The 17,830-nt window shown below is 47.2% G+C and overlaps 7 protein-coding genes across 7 annotated transcripts; 4 read left to right on the top strand and 3 right to left on the bottom strand.

The window, feature by feature from the left end:
* Nucleotides 1-42: 42 nt before the first annotated feature.
* On the bottom strand, nucleotides 43-2,149 carry N7525_002009 (putative mRNA cleavage factor complex component Pcf11; the record flags this gene model as incomplete). The annotated part of the gene is made up of 5 exons (XM_061212135.1): nucleotides 43-90; nucleotides 146-496; nucleotides 546-1,439; nucleotides 1,493-1,920; nucleotides 1,981-2,149. The coding sequence occupies 5 exons, from the start codon at nucleotides 2,147-2,149 to the stop codon at nucleotides 43-45; spliced, it is 1,890 nt and encodes a 629-aa protein (XP_061071361.1).
* Nucleotides 2,150-2,976: 827 nt separating this feature from the next.
* On the top strand, nucleotides 2,977-3,467 carry N7525_002008 (uncharacterized protein; the record flags this gene model as incomplete). The annotated part of the gene is made up of 4 exons (XM_002557334.1): nucleotides 2,977-3,111; nucleotides 3,173-3,197; nucleotides 3,275-3,284; nucleotides 3,341-3,467. The coding sequence occupies 4 exons, from the start codon at nucleotides 2,977-2,979 to the stop codon at nucleotides 3,465-3,467; spliced, it is 297 nt and encodes a 98-aa protein (XP_002557380.1).
* A 541-nt stretch (nucleotides 3,468-4,008) lies between these two features.
* N7525_002007 (putative microtubule binding protein HOOK3) lies at nucleotides 4,009-6,656 on the top strand (the record flags this gene model as incomplete). Its single annotated transcript, XM_061212134.1, has 7 exons — nucleotides 4,009-5,384; nucleotides 5,436-5,493; nucleotides 5,544-5,623; nucleotides 5,679-5,791; nucleotides 5,859-6,241; nucleotides 6,311-6,406; nucleotides 6,474-6,656. The coding sequence occupies 7 exons, from the start codon at nucleotides 4,009-4,011 to the stop codon at nucleotides 6,654-6,656; spliced, it is 2,289 nt and encodes a 762-aa protein (XP_061071360.1).
* A 373-nt stretch (nucleotides 6,657-7,029) lies between these two features.
* N7525_002006 (putative mitochondrial GTP/GDP transporter Ggc1) lies at nucleotides 7,030-8,315 on the bottom strand (the record flags this gene model as incomplete). Its single annotated transcript, XM_002557335.1, has 7 exons — nucleotides 7,030-7,365; nucleotides 7,419-7,596; nucleotides 7,653-7,786; nucleotides 7,857-7,970; nucleotides 8,030-8,071; nucleotides 8,126-8,163; nucleotides 8,219-8,315. 7 exons carry the CDS (start codon nucleotides 8,313-8,315, stop codon nucleotides 7,030-7,032), a joined length of 939 nt encoding a protein of 312 aa, XP_002557381.1.
* Nucleotides 8,316-9,268: 953 nt separating this feature from the next.
* N7525_002005 (autophagy-related protein 8) lies at nucleotides 9,269-9,788 on the bottom strand (the record flags this gene model as incomplete). Its single annotated transcript, XM_002557336.1, has 3 exons — nucleotides 9,269-9,302; nucleotides 9,356-9,588; nucleotides 9,699-9,788. The coding sequence occupies 3 exons, from the start codon at nucleotides 9,786-9,788 to the stop codon at nucleotides 9,269-9,271; spliced, it is 357 nt and encodes a 118-aa protein (XP_002557382.1).
* Nucleotides 9,789-10,479: 691 nt separating this feature from the next.
* On the top strand, nucleotides 10,480-11,850 carry hem13 (coproporphyrinogen oxidase; the record flags this gene model as incomplete). The annotated part of the gene is made up of 2 exons (XM_002557337.1): nucleotides 10,480-10,689; nucleotides 10,744-11,850. The coding sequence occupies 2 exons, from the start codon at nucleotides 10,480-10,482 to the stop codon at nucleotides 11,848-11,850; spliced, it is 1,317 nt and encodes a 438-aa protein (XP_002557383.1).
* A 4,541-nt stretch (nucleotides 11,851-16,391) lies between these two features.
* Nucleotides 16,392-16,838, top strand: N7525_002003 (uncharacterized protein; the record flags this gene model as incomplete). Its single annotated transcript, XM_061212133.1, has 2 exons — nucleotides 16,392-16,605; nucleotides 16,690-16,838. 2 exons carry the CDS (start codon nucleotides 16,392-16,394, stop codon nucleotides 16,836-16,838), a joined length of 363 nt encoding a protein of 120 aa, XP_061071359.1.
* Between the last annotated feature and the right edge of the window lie 992 nt (nucleotides 16,839-17,830).

The following is a 17,830-nucleotide window of genomic DNA, read 5'->3' as shown; positions in this document are numbered from 1 at the left end:
CCTATGCAATGCAAAGAATAATACTTCGAAGTATGGTACAAATCAGATCTCGGTCTTGATGCGCGTTTTATGACCTGGAGATTCAGTTCCCTGGCTATAGTTAGCTCCCTGAACATTCAAACACCCTCACATGAAAGGAACTCACCTCAGCTTTCCGCTTGCCCAGGACAGAATCCGGCGTGCCGGTCCGTGTCTGACGCGTCGGTGCAGGGCCCTTGGTCACTTCGGAATAGCAGCTGGCATGATATACACGACTTCCGATCTTGGTCGCGTCTTGCCAGATCCAGTCCTGGACATCTTCAGACCAGGTCGATTCAAATTTCTCCTGGCAGATGGGGCACGGGGTGTTGCGGAGAGTGGCATCGTTCGGGGCTCGAATCCACGGCTTTGGTGGCTCTTGCTTAGTATTGCCATCCACGCCTGCAGCTCCTTCGGCGGTGGCTTGGGGATCCGCTGCACCATTCTCGTCGCCAGCTTCCCGAGATTTGATCCAGTCCTACTCAAGTTAGAAATGGAACTTGTAGAAATACATGAGATGAACATACCCTCTCGTCAACATACCAGCTGCGATTCTGAGCCCGTCGGGAGGACTCGGTCATGCGCTGATTGGTCTTGAAATGCCAGTCCAGATGTCGGGCTTTCATTTCCTTGCCTTCGTCCGTGGTCAAGAAGCGACGACCGCAAGTTCCACATCGGTTCGGTCGGGAATCATAAAGAGAGACAATAAGTCCGAATCGAGGGATCTTCATAGACGCGGTGCTCATGGGCACCCCAGAGGATCCATAGGAGGGAATTGGGGGTTGAGACGGAGCTGGTGGTGTAGGCTGCATTCCATGGGGCAAGATGAATGGCAGACTAGATCTACCAGAAACAGGCGTCGAAGTCGATGGCGTAAGAGACGAGGGCGTCGATCCACCAGGTAGAAGTCCGCGTGCCCTCAAGGCCGCAATAAGAGGGTTCTCCGGCGCCGTCTGCGGAGGGACGCTTTGGTGAGGATATTGGGGCATCTGAGGCAGCGCTGCCGGAATTGAAGGTGGCGGGGTAGACTGCTGACGCGAAGCGGTAGCTTTGATCAGCTCGGCGAGGGTGTTAGGGTTTAATAGTTGCTGGAGGGGCTGCGAGACTGGTTGGGCTGGTGGCGTGGGGATTTGCGGGGGAGCAGACACTGCAGGGCCATTCGTAGCGGCATTAGGGGCAGCCGATGGCGGTCTTGTGGCGGCAAGCGCAGAGACCTGGTCACGAACAAGTTTCAACTGATCCGGGGCAAGCTGTTGTTTCTGTAGAATGGCCTGAAGATCTACCAACGCTTTCAAGCGTTGTTGTGAGACGGGATTAAAAGGACTGTTAGCAAAGTCAATCTTTGCAGAGGCGATCAGGGCATCCACGTCTCGATTGAGATAGCTCAAATCAATATCGTGTCGATGAGCCTGGGGAGGTGCCTATGAGACCCAAATTAGCTTTAAACGTGACACACGGAGGAAAGTAGTCTTACCGAATTGGAATGACCATTATTGGGATACTGGTGGTTCTGTGAAGGCCGAGGCATGTTCTGAGGTGGTGTAGAGCTGCTTGTCCACCCAGTTGGAGTCCCATTTCCACGATTGCGGCCGAGGATGTCTGGTTGGGCCCTGGCCTGTTGTTGTTGTAAAGCTGCAGTGCGTGCTTTGATGAGAGCACTCTCAATGTTGCGTGTGATGTCGGGAGGAAAGACTGGGCGCGTATCCAGGGAGCCTGGGGCCGGCTGCTTCCATGTGTTGAGCATCTCATCCAGCTTCCTTCGGGTGTTTCCATCGACGAGAGTATAAACATTCATGAATGTCTGGTACATGTTCCGGCCAAGGAAGAGGGTGTAGGGGCTTCCAACGTTCTTCACGATGGAATCGGCTACATAGAGGGCTGGAAGCTTCTGCAGGGGGGAGTCTACATAGTGGTTAGTACTCATCCTGTACTACGCTGCGAATAAAAAGAAATCTGGAGCACCTACTGATCGAATGTGGTTCTCCAGGACCCGGGAGATAGCCATTGCGTGTTCGGTATTCTCTTTGGCGATGACAGTCAGAGTACGGATCTGGATTCCATCATTGGTGGTTAAATCCTCCAATGAACTCTTGTAGTCCTCCGCAATTTCGTCGGAAACAAGGCCGGACATTATGGCGATGGCAGGATGAGTCGAGATCTGGATTTATCAGAGATGTCGAGATCAATATCAAGTCAAGTCGAAGTTCAGCACGTGGTCTTGGTCTGTTTTTCCTTTCCTGCTTTTTCTTTCTTTTTCTCCCTTTTGTTCTCTGGTTTTTGTGGGATTCCGAGTTGGATTTGGTCTTTTCTCTTCTCTTCTTCTCTTCTCTTCAGAATGGCTTCTGCCTGTCCTCTTTTTCCTGTGACTATTAAGAATGTCTTCTTTTCTTCTTAATCCTTGTCCTCGTTCCAACGAATTCTCTTGGATCAACGCAAAGATGGAGAAATAGTCGGAACTTGTAAATGCTTGCTAGCTATCTTTGCGAGAAATGAGAAAACAATAGTATTCAAACGCTTGCTCTCAGTCCAACCCAACCCGTAACCTCCAGTACCCTTGTGTATCTACCTTCCAGCCAAAGAAATCGAGGGATGGTGATGGAACGAGGGAAGAAATGCTAGGCCGAAAAGCCGCGTCCTGTGAAAAACCGACGGGGAGGGGGAAACCGAAGAAACAGAAGAAACAGAAGAGACTATCAAGACTGGGTAAATGCAATAAAAACAGCGCTGTGGAATGAAGATAATGATTGACAAGGGAAAGAAAAAGAGAGAGAGGTGAAGTGAAGTTGTTCTGAGGTGGAAGCGCCAAAGAGAAAGGGATTGTCATACAGTCATGTGATCCTTGGAATGACGCATTCAACTCCTTGTCAGACTTGGTCAGACTTGGACTGACTTCGTGCAGAGTACATTCAACTCATTTGAAAAGAGATATTACTGCTTCTCTTTCGCAAGATTTTCAATATGAAGCTTACATTTGCTACCCTGCTGGTTCTACCATTGGTATTGGCCGGATCGCTCAAGTCCGTCATCATTACTTTCCCCAAGGGAACGCCTGACTCGGTGGTAGACCAGGCCAAAGCTTGCCTGGTGGCTTCAGTATGCACTGTTTCTTCGTTCTCATGAAGTTGTTCTTCTGGCTCTGAACTGACACTTATAGGGTGGCGTCATCACGCATGAGTACAGTAAGTTTCACTTTCTACCTTGCTTATAACTAGATGTAGAGATATCATTTCATCGCTAACCTACCTTTCTTATGCAGATTTGATTAAGTACGGTTTCAACAGACGTTCCTATCTTATAACCCGTTTTCTAACTATGATTTTAGTGGCTTCGCCGCCGAGGCTCCTGTGAACGCTCTCCAGACCCTCTCCACACAGGATACTCAATACAAACCGAATATCGAAGAAGATAAGGTTGTCAGCGCGTACGGAGACTATGCGGCTGCCGTCTAATATACCTTCTCCAATGAGATACCGAGTGTTGTGAGAATCTCACAGTTCTGAGCATATAATGATGTCCAGAGGCGAACCCATATTGGGATCATCTCAGAATTACACTCTCAGGACGATTTGGACGATTTAATACAACATACCTCGGCGTTCGGATGTACACAATGTGGAGTAAATGGTTGAGCCCTTACGCCTCAGCTAAGGGCTTCTGGGTAGGGAAATATATTGATAGTTTTTACTGGTTTCTGACGATCTACATCCTAAATTAACATACACGTACAATATATTCAATATCACAATGTATGATTTACAATTCAAGACTTGAGTTATGGTACTTTTCTACAGATGTAGGCAAATCGAAGCCCTGGAGTCAACATAGGGCCGATCATCCTTTCCCCCACCCGCTAGTTGACTCCCGTCCTTGTGGCCCCGAAGGCGCGTGGATCTGGAAACTCCCTCATCTTGTGCTTGCGATCCCTTTGGAAATGCTGGAATTGCTGGAATTGCCGGCTTCTTTGACACTCGATTAAAACGCGTCACCAAAATGGCGTCGGAACACACAGTGACCAAGGTTCTGTTAGAATGGATCAACAGCTTCTCCTTAGGCAAAACCCTCCGAGCCACCGATGAATTGACCGATGGAATTATTCTGTGGGAGATTCTCCAGGATATTGACCCTCAATATTTCCTTGAGGAAATCCCAGAGCGCAACTCCTCTGACCATTGGGTGGCCAAGTGGCAGAACCTGAAGCACATCCACAAACTACTGCTCAACTACATTCGACACCAGAACGATGACATCCTACCCTCCGGTCTCGATCCATCGCCCGATCTCGAATCGATTGCCGAAAAAGCTTCTGCCAAGGACACGAACAAGCTGCTGAAGCTTCTCCTAATCGCTGCCATCAGCTCCCCCAACGCCGGAACATACGTACAAACCCTTCAGGAACTTAGCACCTCGACACAAGAGGGGCTCAGGGATATTATTGAGGAGGCGCACAATGGCCAATACGAGCCCATGGACGCTGCGGACGAGCTCAGGGAAGACCTGGCCAAGCACGATCGCCCTGTGGACCTGGAATTACAGTTCGAGGAACGCGTCGGAAAGGTGCTCGCGGAAAACGACCGTCTAACACATGAGAAAAAGGAATTGGAAAAGGCATTGGAGGACTTGCACAATCGCCTGGCGCGTCTCCAGGAGAACAATGACACCCTGCAAAATCGTCTCGCCTCCACCGAAGACCGGCTGGTTACATTGAAATCTGGAAAGGGTGATATCGGTCACAATGCAAAGGCACTGGAGAGCAAGACTCGTCAACAGGACGATCTAATTGCCTCCCAAGAAGCCAAGTTGACCGCGGCCCAGGACGAAATCGACAGTCTTCGCATGACCGTCGAGTCGTTGCGGGTCAAGAACCAGCGCTATCAGAAGTTACAGGATGACTATGATGAGCTCCGTACCGAAAAAGATCAACTCGCGCGCAAGGCAAATGCGGCCGAGAAATACCGCCAAAAGCTGCAAGCCAGCCAAGACTTTGAGAAAGAGAACCAGACCCTCAAGAACCAAATCAAAGATCTTCAGCAACAACTGAAAGAGTCAGACTCGCAGCAGCGGTGGTCTGCGGAGCGCGATGTGGAACTGGAAGAGTATCGCAAGCTTCTGCCACAAGTTGAGCAGGAATGCAATGAGATCCAGAACTTGAAGAAGCAACTTGAATTCAATAACCATGCGCTCACAGAGCGATTGGAAAGTGCGAATGAGCAGCACGATAGAGACGATGCTTTGATCAGCGAACTACGTGAACGCCTCGGAGAAATGGACGGCTTGCCGGGCAGCGCGTCGCCTGGCTCAGAGACGCCAAAGATGCAAGGGACATTGCACAAGGACTTTGAGGCACTCGGTGTCAAAGAGTCTCAACTGTATGTATACATATTGCCTTCGCGGTCTTGTTGGATTCTAACCATTGACAGTAAATCCGAGAATGATGACTTGAAACGGGAAATGGAGTCGGTCAAAGCACCTTCAGCTGTATGTGTACCATCTGTTCTCTCCAAGCTTATACTGATATTAACAACCAGCAGCCAGCCTCCCATACTGGAGGCTTCTCTGAGAACTTTGCTGCATCCGTGCAGCTGGCGCGCTCTGGTTCCACCCAAAGGTTTGATTGCCCGGCATTTCGTTTTAATGAACAGAATATCTAACATGTCTCACAGTGACGACTATTGGAAACTATACGAGAACTATACCGGAGCTCTCAAGAAGATTGCAGAGGTCCAAGACACCTTGGAAACAGCCAAGAGGGACCTGTCTGATACACAAGCTGAACGTAAGTGTCCTTTTTTTGCTCTGGTTCTCCACAACTTGAGAAATACATGTGACTTACAATCTTGAAGTTCGTCTTGTCAATGCAGAACAGGCTGAGATGCTCCAAGGACTCGAAGCGCATAACTCGGCTGAATTGACAAAAGTCCGGGATGATTGGGAGAGTCTCACACAGAACGTCCATCACCTGGAGGCTGAAGTTGATGCCAGCCAGACGCTGGTGCGCGAAGTCTGTGCGGAACGAGAGGAATTGCGCAAGATGCTCGACAACAAGCAAAGCGAGATCAGCTCCGAAGATCAGGAGGTTATGAAAGAGATGCAAATGCTCCTAGGCGAGTTCGAAACCCATAATAATGAGGGCGGCGAAGTGCCCCAGAAATCGAGCTTCGAGCTCTTGAAGCAGTGTGCAGGAGTTCTGGAGAAGAACGTTGAACGACTTGCTCAGCGTGCAGAGGTCAGTTTTCCACACAAGATCCTATATCTTATTCGGGTCGCGTTTGCTAATTCTAGCTTGGTTCAATAGTACATCCAGCAACAAAATGAGCTGGTCAAATCACTTCGTGAGCGTATGAAGAACTACGAAGAAAACCTGGATGATGGAATTTCCAAAGAGCGAGAAGTAAGTCAAAAAGCTGTTTATGCTTCCTCCCAGCTTTAACAGTATGCTGATGACACTTTTTTTTTAGCTTGAGCTTCAGAACATTATCGACAGCCAAGCTCGAGAACTCAACCTCGTGGGCTCGGCTTGGTATCACCTTCAGAGCCGATGGCAGAACAACAATATGACGGTATCACGGTATCGACACGGAGCCAGCACGGGAGATTCTAAGGGCTGGCTAGCAAAGCAAAGAAACGCAGTTACTGGTTAGTAGAATGCTGCCTCACGAATCGAGTTTGTGTCTATTTCTTTTACATCTGCTTTTTATTTCTTTTTTGTCTACTGGTTTGGATGTTGATATTCCCACTATACATCCCGTCTTATTCTTGTGATTACTTCTATAACAATAGAGAATATATATGTCATCGAAATAGAACTTGTCCTTCAAAGAGCCCGGAGTCTTGATAACGTCACATGAATCCGTGTTGAAAGTAGAGTGAGTTCGTCGCATTCGGAAAATGTAAGCTACCTAAATAGATCCCCGCAAGAAATAAAAGATGTCTATGAAAAATACAAAGTCTAGGCAAGTCACCTAGCCCGAGAAAAGATAATAAAAGGGGAAATGCAACAATTATAAAAAGTCTTTATACAACCTGACCGAAAGCGGGAATCAAAGTCTGTGCCAGCCAGAAGCTGAAGACCAGCTTGGGACCTGTCATCAGCAGCTTGGGGGTCAGGCCCTTGAAGAAGCTGGTAGGGCCCTCGTTCTTGAGCATCTTGGAGACAATCTTGAAGCCAGACTCGGGGTTCTCGAAGTTGCGGTTCTGGATACGGGTCTTGATGACATCGAGGGGAGCGGACACGACCAGGGAGGCACTAGCACCGCAGACCGAAGCGACGAAGTTCTGGGCCCAGGAGGCAGTGTTATAGTCGGTCAGCTTGTAAATCTTTTCCTTGGCGAAAGCAGATCCACCGAAGAGCTGTAACAGAAGTTAGTGGTGGTTCAGTGATAGCAGACTGGGGGGAAACATACAGCGAAGGAGCCAGGGGCGTTACGGGCGGCGGTCCAGCCAGCACCACGGTAAAGACCCATGCCCTCATCGGCAACAATCTTGAACAGGCCACGGCCACGGAAGGCCTCGGGGTTAGTCTGGCGCTTGATCTTAAGAACATCGAGAGGGAGCAGAACGATCTCTCCAATGCCGATCAAACTAAATAGGTTCCCAGTCAGATATATCCTTAGGTCCAATTGTCCAATTGTTCTTACCTTCCAGCAGTGGCGTGCATAATGGCCTTTCCGGTACCCTTGCCAAATGCCTTATCGAAGTCCGCACCGTGGTTCTGAGCGAGGTAATCGCGGGCGAAAGGCTGACCGCCGTACTTGTAGATGCGCTGGAGGACCTATAGATTTGAAATGATATGAGCTCGTTGTTCCCCCGTTTTTTCCGTTGCCGGTGCGAGTCACACGAACCTTGTAACCAGCAGCGTAACCCAGACCGGGGAACAATGAGGTGAACTTGCGACCAATTGAGGCATTGGCGTGTTCCTTGAAGACGACTTCTTTGAAAGCGGTAGCGCTGGAAATCTGTCAAAGACCCAGTCAGCAATAGGTACACCTTCGTTTGTAAATAATCCGAATCTCACCCGGGTCTGGTTGCTCATCAATCGCTTGGCGGTGGTGTCAACCTATGGAGGTCAGTTTCTAGTCGCAATGGGTCTCGAATCGGGAGAACATCGTACGGGGTGGAAGATCATCAACTCAGCAATACCGGCAGAGCCTAGAAGAGTCACGGGTCAGCAATGAGTCGGTGTTTTGAACATCTGACGACTTACCGGAACCAAGGAGACGAGCAGTGGCAGACTCCTTCTTGACATCCTTAGAGGCAGCGCCAGCACCGGGGGCAATAGTGGGAGCAATAGTGGGAGACATTTTTTCTAATTGTAGAGAAATTCCAAAAAAGAGCAAGAGAATGAGAACGCCGATGGATTCAGGAACATGTGCTCGGAGTTAAATTTTATCGAGGCGGGATTTGGCACTAGTCCCGTTTTGGGGCCGCCATCGGAGAGCCAAGGAGTTGCGAAAATACTATACTTATGTTGTCGATGTATGTATTAGAACGATATTGAAGAGGTATCAAGAAGTAAATTGTCTAATCTCTTCATTTATAGAATATAATCCTCCTCGTATCAACTCATTTTCCCTGTAAATGGGCTAATTAATCCCACTATGGAACTACGTGGAATCAAACCCACGTCGGAATCTGTTTGAAACTGAAAATGGATGTGATACAACATGATGCTGACTGTAGTAAATACTGCATGTATATATATGTAGTAGCATAAGCGATGTCGAACATCTGGAGAGCGCTAATATCTGGGGGAACTAGTTAGGGTTAGCGTTTGGGGACATTCCATGGTAGGATTAACTACTTCACTCGAGACACTATGTACAGTAGAGATATCAAGTCCAAGTACTTCTCTACAAACTCGGCTATGTATGTACCTATACTTAGATCAAGGCTAAAGAAATCATATTGCTCTTAAGTGTAAACACCTTATCTAGCCTGATCTGTGGTTTGTTTCCAAGTCGGTGCTCCATTGCTCGACGGAACACATGAAAAAAGAAATTTGTCAAAAGGATCCCAGAATATTACCACAACCAGAGAAAGCTCATAATGATTGTAGTTGCAGCTAAAAAAGCATAGTTGCCAAGCAAAGCTAGAAACGAAATGTGCAGAACACCGAATGAAACGCCCGTGACCCAAAACCAGTATCCGAAGGGTGCGGAAGCCTTCTCGCCTGCCCGTTCATCCTTCATTGACTCACTCGTGCAGGTTAGAGTGACCAAACAGCAAAGCAAATGAGAGAGAGACTGAGCAACCTCTACAGGTCACCGAAGGTGTTCTCGCCCGAGTATCTAACCTTTTATGTCAGTATGATTTCATTTATTAAGAAAAGGGAGAAACGTACGTGATGTACAAGAAGCCATCTTCGTCCTTGTGTTCTTCGTAGATGCTGCTCATGAGCGCAGCTGTTGGCGGTAGGACCTCGTCAACGAAGATGAAGATAGCCTTCTCGGGGGAGAGCTTTATGCGCTTGCGGATCACATAGACAAACTGTCCCACGGTGAGGTCGGCCGGCACTAAGTACTTCTTCTTGTCGATGGTCGCGATATCGGACTTCTCGACCTTCTCGCAGATGACCTGTAGGTTGCCAGTCCGTTAGCTACCGAACAAGCGGTGAGGGTCTAAGAACTCGGTTGCAGCAACCACCTCCTTCGAGGATGAACCCCCCCGGAATCAAAGATACTCACAGGAATCCTGTCGGCATATTTCTGACGGATGCGCTCGGCCTCAGCCTTTCGCTTCTCGAAGGGGTGCTCGTCCTTGAACTTGGATCGCATCGTGACTGATAAGGGTCGATAAGTAAGAGCGGGTCGGGTGGAGAGTAAGTAAGATCAGAACACCAGGAAGTTCTGATGCAAAACTGGTAGCAGTAGTGACTTCCTTGATGTGAAGCTCTAGATGGGAAGTATCTTGGAGGAAATAGAAAGAGAGAGATGAAGAGGGGTGATAGAGGATGACAAGGCGATTCCCCCGCTGACGTTACGGTAATACCATCACGGGATCCATGGGCGGTGAGTCAATAGTCACGCGGCAGAAATCAGGTGCCTCGAGGGTTCTGCTCACGTGGATAGCAAGATATACATATGTATCCATATTACTTTTACCTATATCAGTGGATTAAGATACCACCCAATATACTAGACGATATCTAGATGTCTAAGTGAAATCATTTTCACCAATACTGGGGATTACATGTACTCGGTGCCTATTTCACTTGGGCAACTTCCAAGGTTCCCGGCCGCTTATCATGCTTATCTCATCCAGCCAAACAGATCAAACTCAGCTCTAAGCAAGTCGTACGATTTGAGACCGGGGTTGCGTGGTATTTCGCTGAATTGTTGACTCAATTCAACTTCTTCCTCAAATCATTCTTTGTAAAGGTCTGGATTGTCGTTTTCTCGGTCTCGGCCTTTGAATCTTTGATACTTTCCGCCGGCAGCCATTCGCGCAACCAATCCTATGTCCAGAATGGCGACCCGATCATACACACCTCTGCGGAGGTCACTGGGGCAGTTGTCTGCTAGAAACACTCGAATTGCCGGCCGTCGCGCTGGACCCTCGTTCCGCGGATATTCCACTGGACAGACTCCGCGTGAACCAAAGCCATTCACTGTCTGGAGGCCATACTTGCGCCTCGCCTTTGGTGTGCCTTTCATCGGCGGGATTATATACTCAATGGTATGACACGGCACTTCAAAACGTGAGGAAATCAATTTGCTTATTTTATTCCAGATGACAGAAGAAGTCACGGAACTCGACGCTCCATCTATGGTTGAAGTGGATGAAGCCCTAAAGCAATCGTCGAAAATCAGCGAGTCCTCGCCGATGCGGTTACGGATGGAAAAGCTCATCAAACAACACCAACAGAAGATTATCGAGGAACTAGGCAGAATCGACGGGAAACAATTTAAGTCTGATACCTGGTCACGGCCCAATGGCGGCGGCGGTGTTTCATGTGTGCTACAGGACGGAAATGTCTTCGAGAAGGCGGGTGTCAACGTCTCCGTGGTGTACGGCAAACTGCCCCGGCCGGCCATTGAGAAGATGCGTGCCGATCACAAGTCCTTTGTTGGCTCAGATGTAGACTCGCTAGATTTCTTCGCCGCCGGTCTCTCGCTGGTCTTGCACCCACACAATCCCATGGCTCCGACGGTGCATCTCAACTACCGCTACTTCGAGACATCGGATCCCAAGGATCCTATCAACGGCGACAAGAACTGGTGGTTCGGAGGTGGCACAGATCTGACCCCGACCTACCTCTTCCCGGAGGATGCTCAGCACTTCCACAAGACCATTAAGGATACATGCGATCGCCACGATGCCACATACTACCCCAAGTTCAAGGCCTGGTGTGACAAGTACTTCTACATCCCCCACCGTGGCGAATGCCGTGGCGTGGGAGGTATTTTCTTCGATGATCTCGACGCCAGCTTCCTTCAAACTTCCGCTGGCTCCTCCTCCAACCCTCAGGAGACACTGTTCTCCTTTGTTTCCGATAGTCTGGCGTCTTTCCTTCCTTCCTACGTGCCCATCATTGAGCGACGCAAAGACATGCTGTACTCTCCGGAACAAAAGGAGTGGCAACAGCTTCGCCGGGGCCGCTATGTGGAGTTCAACCTTGTCTATGATCGCGGAACTAGCTTTGGCTTGCGCACACCCAATGCCCGCATTGAAAGTATCCTGATGAGTCTCCCACGTACCGCTAGCTGGGCTTACATGGACCCTGTCTCTGGCACAAGAACAGAGAACATGTCTGTCGATGAAGATGACCTGACAGAGGATAAGACCAGCGAGAAGGAGATTATGGATGTGTTGCGCCACCCCCGGCAGTGGGCATGATTGGTCCATGTGCCATGTTCAGTATAAGGGGTCATGGTGTTTTCTTGATTTATATATGTATACTACCTAACAAACATTGTAGATATGTGAATAATTGTCGGACTGGATATCTCATATCTCTACGGTCATCTCTATGGCAGTCCTAATCAAAAGTGACAAACCCCACGACTGATAAAGGGATTTTTATTCTCGATCGACTTGAGACTGTTTTTCAACTACTCTACGCTCCCGAAGAACTGAATCAGTCTAGCCCTGAAGTCTATAGATATGACTAGAACTGATATAAAGATGCCACCTCGGCGCCCACGGAATATCCCGTGCTACTCTTGCACATAACTTTTGCTGACAATTTGTATCCACCGCTAAATCATGCCGGTTCTGTCAGGCTTAAAACCAGCAGTCCTAACAACCTTGGAAGGTTAGTGTACAGATACGTGATCTAGCACTAAGGTTAGTGTACCGGAGGCTGCCAAAGAAAATACCACTAAAATATATATATGGAAAGACTATCGAAAGAGACTACCTGGGAAGACCACTAAGAAGAGCACGGCCGTATAGGCGGCCGACTGATTCTTATAGCAGTATATCCCAAAGGATATAATGGGCAGGTGGTATATAAGGTACATCTAGGCACAAGGGTTTAGCCCGGTATTTCGGAGGTCCCACTGTACTCCCACGGATATAGATTGATATTATCTCTCTTTTAAGCACTGCCGTATTTGTTGCAAGTATTAAATAATACTAAGGAGTTGACATCCCTTCCAATCTTCACTTCCAAGGTATACTAGCTTGACTTTATGTTTTACCTTCAGCCTTGTCAGTATTGCCAACATCCCACGTGGTTAGATGGAGCCACCTATCTAATATAGCATTACCAGTGTGCTGGTGGTATCTAGATATTGACGATCCCGCCGGAATCATGGTCATAAATTTTCATACTACCTAGGTAGGCTCGACAGATACATCGGCCTGAAGACCGATGTCTTATAAATCACCCATTGTCTATCCAGGATTCTCCAATAGGGTACGCTTTAAATATTACATTATTCCATAAGTTAGTGGCACAATTCCAGTGACAGACTGTTTTGTCAAATTTATAATTATACAATGGGTATTGAAAACCGCTGCGCATCATCATCCACGGGTAGCGTTTGCCACAATCGTCTAAATCTGGAGCGGCCTAGAAAGAGAACGTCCTCAGTGCCGTCATCCATCTTATAGGTCCCTAGACCAGGTCCGGTTAGGCTTGTTTTATATGTTTCATTCTCGTCTGCCTTCCATCCCAGTTGGTAAGATGGCCGAGTTGGTCCAAGGCGCCAGGTTAAGGTATACCTTAACTCCACAACTAGCAATAGTTTCCTGGTCTCGAAAGGGGCGTGGGTTCGAATCCCACTCTTATCAAATAACTTTTTGCTTTTGCTCATATTACTTCCTTTTTGCAGCTGGTGAGTTTTGTAGTCGAGAATTGTGTACGGATGGAGTGGCGGGTTGGCCCGAGAAGAAAATTTCTTCATTTTTGTGCGTTCAGTACATACGCCGGCAAGTGCTTCACCTTAACCTATAATCTTATAACTGGGTAGTATAGATACAACAAGAACCCCCTATTTAAATTGGGACAGTATATCAAGCCACCCATGAAGAGGCACCATCTCAAATATGAGAACTTCAAAGTCCCAGTATGTTTTATGAACCCTAGCAAGTGTCAGAGTGATACATGGCCTAGTATAAGGAAAGAAGAAGGAACAAATGCCAGCAGAAAGCATGCAGTTGGAGCTTCATATACGAAGGGGGGTAATAAAAATCCATCTTATACACAGTGGCTGTTAGGGCAAGACGTCTAGAGGATGTTCTCCTTTGAACGTCTTTTTAGCGAAATGCTGTATATTTTTGCTCAAAGGCCCCGGGGATACATATTAAAACTGCAATAAATGCTCATCTGTGGCATGTGCCATGATTCTTTGTGGCTTTGTGGTGAGTGGTGGATGTGTTAGTAGCCTACTAAACCTGACTATATTGACTGCTACTAGTATAATTGTTAACAAACAAACCGCTTTCTTAGAACATAACCTACTGACCATGCCAGGGCGTAATAATAGAAGAATACATAAGATGTATGGCTATTGTCACCGAATACAAAGATTGATTTATTGATAACCTTTACCTTTGAGGTTTGCGGATAACTGATGAAGAGTGTGAGGATCCATCAGCATGATAGCACAGCATTAACGACAGGACCTTCTATGGTTTTATCATTGAACTACCTGGTTATGGAAACGGAGAGCCAGATGGAAAAGGAGAGGGTCCCGGACATCTAAGCAGGAGCTTTATATACTATGTTCACATTTACTTATTGGAAGTATTGTACAGGCTACCTAAAATAGAAAGGTATTCCCACGTGGCAACATATCTGTATTTCTTTTTTTCTGGCTGTTCTCATTCAGATCGGCTTTCAGATCTGATCATTGCCGTGTGTGATTGATATCTTCTCATTGGCACCATGGCAGAGTATCGACGACCAAGAAAAGTCGATTCGTTTGTCTGATAGTATCTAGCTCTCCAGTGGGACCTAGGCCATCTACTAGGAGAAATAGCCTAGTTAATAGTCTGATAGGGCGTTTAGTCTCGAACGATATAGCGTCCGAATAAATTCCCCCATTGTCAACTTCCTGAACAGAACGAAATTTTGATATACCACAACCCTAAAAATTTCGACCAACCACCCGCCAAAACGCCAAAAATCACGCAATTGAGCTAAAGAAAAAAGAAAAGGCCTCGTTTTGAGGCGGAACGGGCAAAAATTGCAAAAAGAAGATGATAAGAGTGGGATTCGAACCCACGCCCCTTTCGAGACCAGGAAACTATTGCTAGTTGTGGAGTTAAGGTATACCTTAACCTGGCGCCTTGGACCAACTCGGCCATCTTACCAACTGGGATGGAAGGCAGACGAGAATGAAACATATAAAAAAGACAAGAAGAGAGGCTCAGGTTTAATAGATCTATAAGATGGATGAAGGCACTAAGAACTTATAGTAAAGTATCCTATTCTAGGGCCCTCCAGGTTTAAATGGTTGTGGTAAAGGCTAGGATAATTCGTAATAGTTTTCAATACCTGTTAATTGAATCCTTGATAGAACAGTCTACAACTAGAAATTGGTCCATTATCTTATGGATTAATGTTTTACTTTGAGCAAATTATGTCGCCCCATTGGGGGATCTTGGATACCTAGGTAGATTATGGGTGATCTAGAGACTTGGTCCACGAGCTGTTGATTCGATTATGAAGTATTGATTCTGCATTAAGTGCTTCGCCTGGAACTGCGGAGGGAATGGATCATTGATAATGTAGCTAGAAAAGATTCAGATCTTAACAAACTCCAATCCTCGAATGACATTAATGTCACGCCATTTGTACCTGTGTCGAGTATATAAAGATAGTCCCAACCGGTTGTCAACGAAGAAGTGGCCGTGGACCCCCGAAGCTTGTACATACTAGGTATGCTGCCTTGGCTACTACATATGGCATGATCCGCATTTCACCGCAATACCGCGTAGATACGCTACGAACCATCACAACATCGTATTCTCCTTGGACCCTAATCCACTGTCATGGATTCCTGCATGAGTACCATTTTGTAAAGGGCTTGTTGGTTTTCACTATGAATCTCCCACCGCACCCTCCGCAAGGGCTTCTTACTACTCTATCTCCAAGGTGACCTACGGTAGTTTAGTTAAAAACGAGTTTACCGGTACATATTTTCTTTACTAAGTTCAGGGCGCCATGGACCACAAAGCGATACGAACATGGGTAGTGAATCCGAGTGACAGGTTCACACTCCATGTCGCCTTCCGACACCAGAGACGCCGATGATAGAATCGACAGACACTAGAGCAATTTTTTAACAGATCCTATTCGGGGAGCATATCCCTGATGTTGAAGAAGTCATCTCTCGGAATCTAGCTCAAACCGTTGCGAGCATTACGAAGGTCTTCGACCTAGGCTAGGGAGGATATTCCTCATCTGATCTAACTGGAGTGAAGTATTCCAACTGTCTTTTTGGTAAGAAGCTAAGCCAATTCACGTTGGAGACAGATATTAACCATATGACGCCACGATCAGCAGCATACTTTTAGACTTCCTCCTTCTCTTCACTCGCTTCCTTCTCTCTATGAAAAGATAAGCGTCTCTTTGCAAAATACTCTTCACCATGAACTTTCTGTGATGTATATTTCAACAGCCAAAATAAGAAACTGACTGGATGTTGGATATACTTTCTCGTTTTCTCGTTTTCTTCTTTTTTTATCGCTATCCACATCTTGAATTAACCAACGGCATCTAAAGGACCCTCTCACGTGTCCACGCGACGAGACTGTTCAAGAGTTGGCGAGGATTCTTGACGAGAACGTTGTTGTGAATGTCAGAGGGACACCAGCACCAGGAAAATCGGTACTGACTCAACTTTTGCGTGATCATTGCCATAGCAAAGACGCCCCTGTCATATTGTTCAGAACCTGGCATCGAGACCAAACCGAAGATCACACTAATGGCTTTGTCCGCAAGGCGAGCCGAAGGCTATGATTCCATCAATTCTCGCACGCTCGAAAATGCTGGGATGGTCATTATTCTTGAAGCACAAATGTCTCATACGGACGATGACCTCTGGTATGGACTTATCAAGGATCAAACCGGTTTCTATTCGGGTCCACGGATTGCCATTCCTCTTCTTATGGTAGCCCTACTGGAGGCCCTTTGCAGCCGTAGGAAGGACACTTCCCTACCCCCGTCCCTCTAGTAACGCGTGTCTGTTAAGCCATCCATTGTTCAATACACTCCATGGATAGCGCTTTTTTACAATCATGAGAAATTTGATGATGTCGTCTCTCGCTACTGTCGCGATGACCGCTTTCTTATCAAGTTGGACAATTTCGACAGTGCAGCACGCTACAATATATTTGAGCTTACCGATGGACACCCAGGGGCTGCTGACTGAGTTCCGAGGATGTTAGAGGAGGTATGTTTCCCCGCTCTACCAGCATAGTATATGACAAATCCAATCTTATACAGGGTACTACTCTGGTCTGAAATACAACAAGCTTAAGATCGAAGATGTCGACATCCGGAGAACTCTGCACCAGAATGAGAAGGCGTTCGATCTTTTTCCCCCCTTGAAACGGACAACAATGTGGCGCTCGTTTGTTAGCGAAAAGGATATCCCAACCTGTGGCACGAATCCTGCGAAAAGTGCTGCCAGAGGGGAGCGTCCCTCGGGACCTAGACGACGACGGCGTGAAGATATGCTACGAAAAAGGCTGGCTACATATAGAAGCGCTAGATGCCGGTGGAGGAAACATCATTTGCGTGCTCCCAACAAAGTTATATGCTAAGTAAGTATTGACTCCTGTGGCTTTCCTTCCGGAGTTCCCTTTGACTAAAATATTAAGCAGGTATGTGGAACGTAAATTGGCAGATTATCGGGCCTGGAAAGTCAGACGTCCGACCCCTGGCAGCTGCATGCTACGTTTGCTTTAGCATTGCTGCCATCACGAGGGTGTGACATCAATGCACGTGTGGCTATCCGTATGTATCTTCTAGCCCCAGTGCATGAACAGCCTTACATGTGTAGGGGTAGTTATCGTAGACATGTGGTTGGTAGGACAACTAGTGTGCATAAGTTTATTAGGGGCTTTTTGGACAGATGAGCTGGTTCTTCTGCTCATCTGTCGAGGGGAACGACAGTTAGGTTCCCAAGAGAAGGTTAGCCAGTTGGATATAGTCATATACCATCATATATTGAAAATATAACCAGACGTAATACCCATCACTTCGGCTAAACGACTGTACATAATAGAGCCAAACAACAAAGGTATCTTTATACAATCCCTATAAATATTCTAGACAGCAAACGCAGCTTTGCTACTTACGCCAAGTAACATGGATAACCCTTTAGGAGGGCTCAGCCCCTAAGATAGGCGGAACTTCCAG

The sequence above is a fragment of the Penicillium rubens genome (genome assembly GCF_028828025.1).
Source record: "Penicillium rubens strain IBT 27055 chromosome Unknown utg000001l_segment0_segment0, whole genome shotgun sequence".
In the NCBI taxonomy this organism is placed as follows: Eukaryota; Fungi; Ascomycota; class Eurotiomycetes; order Eurotiales; family Aspergillaceae; genus Penicillium; species Penicillium rubens.
This window is presented reverse-complemented; position numbering and strand designations above follow the sequence as displayed.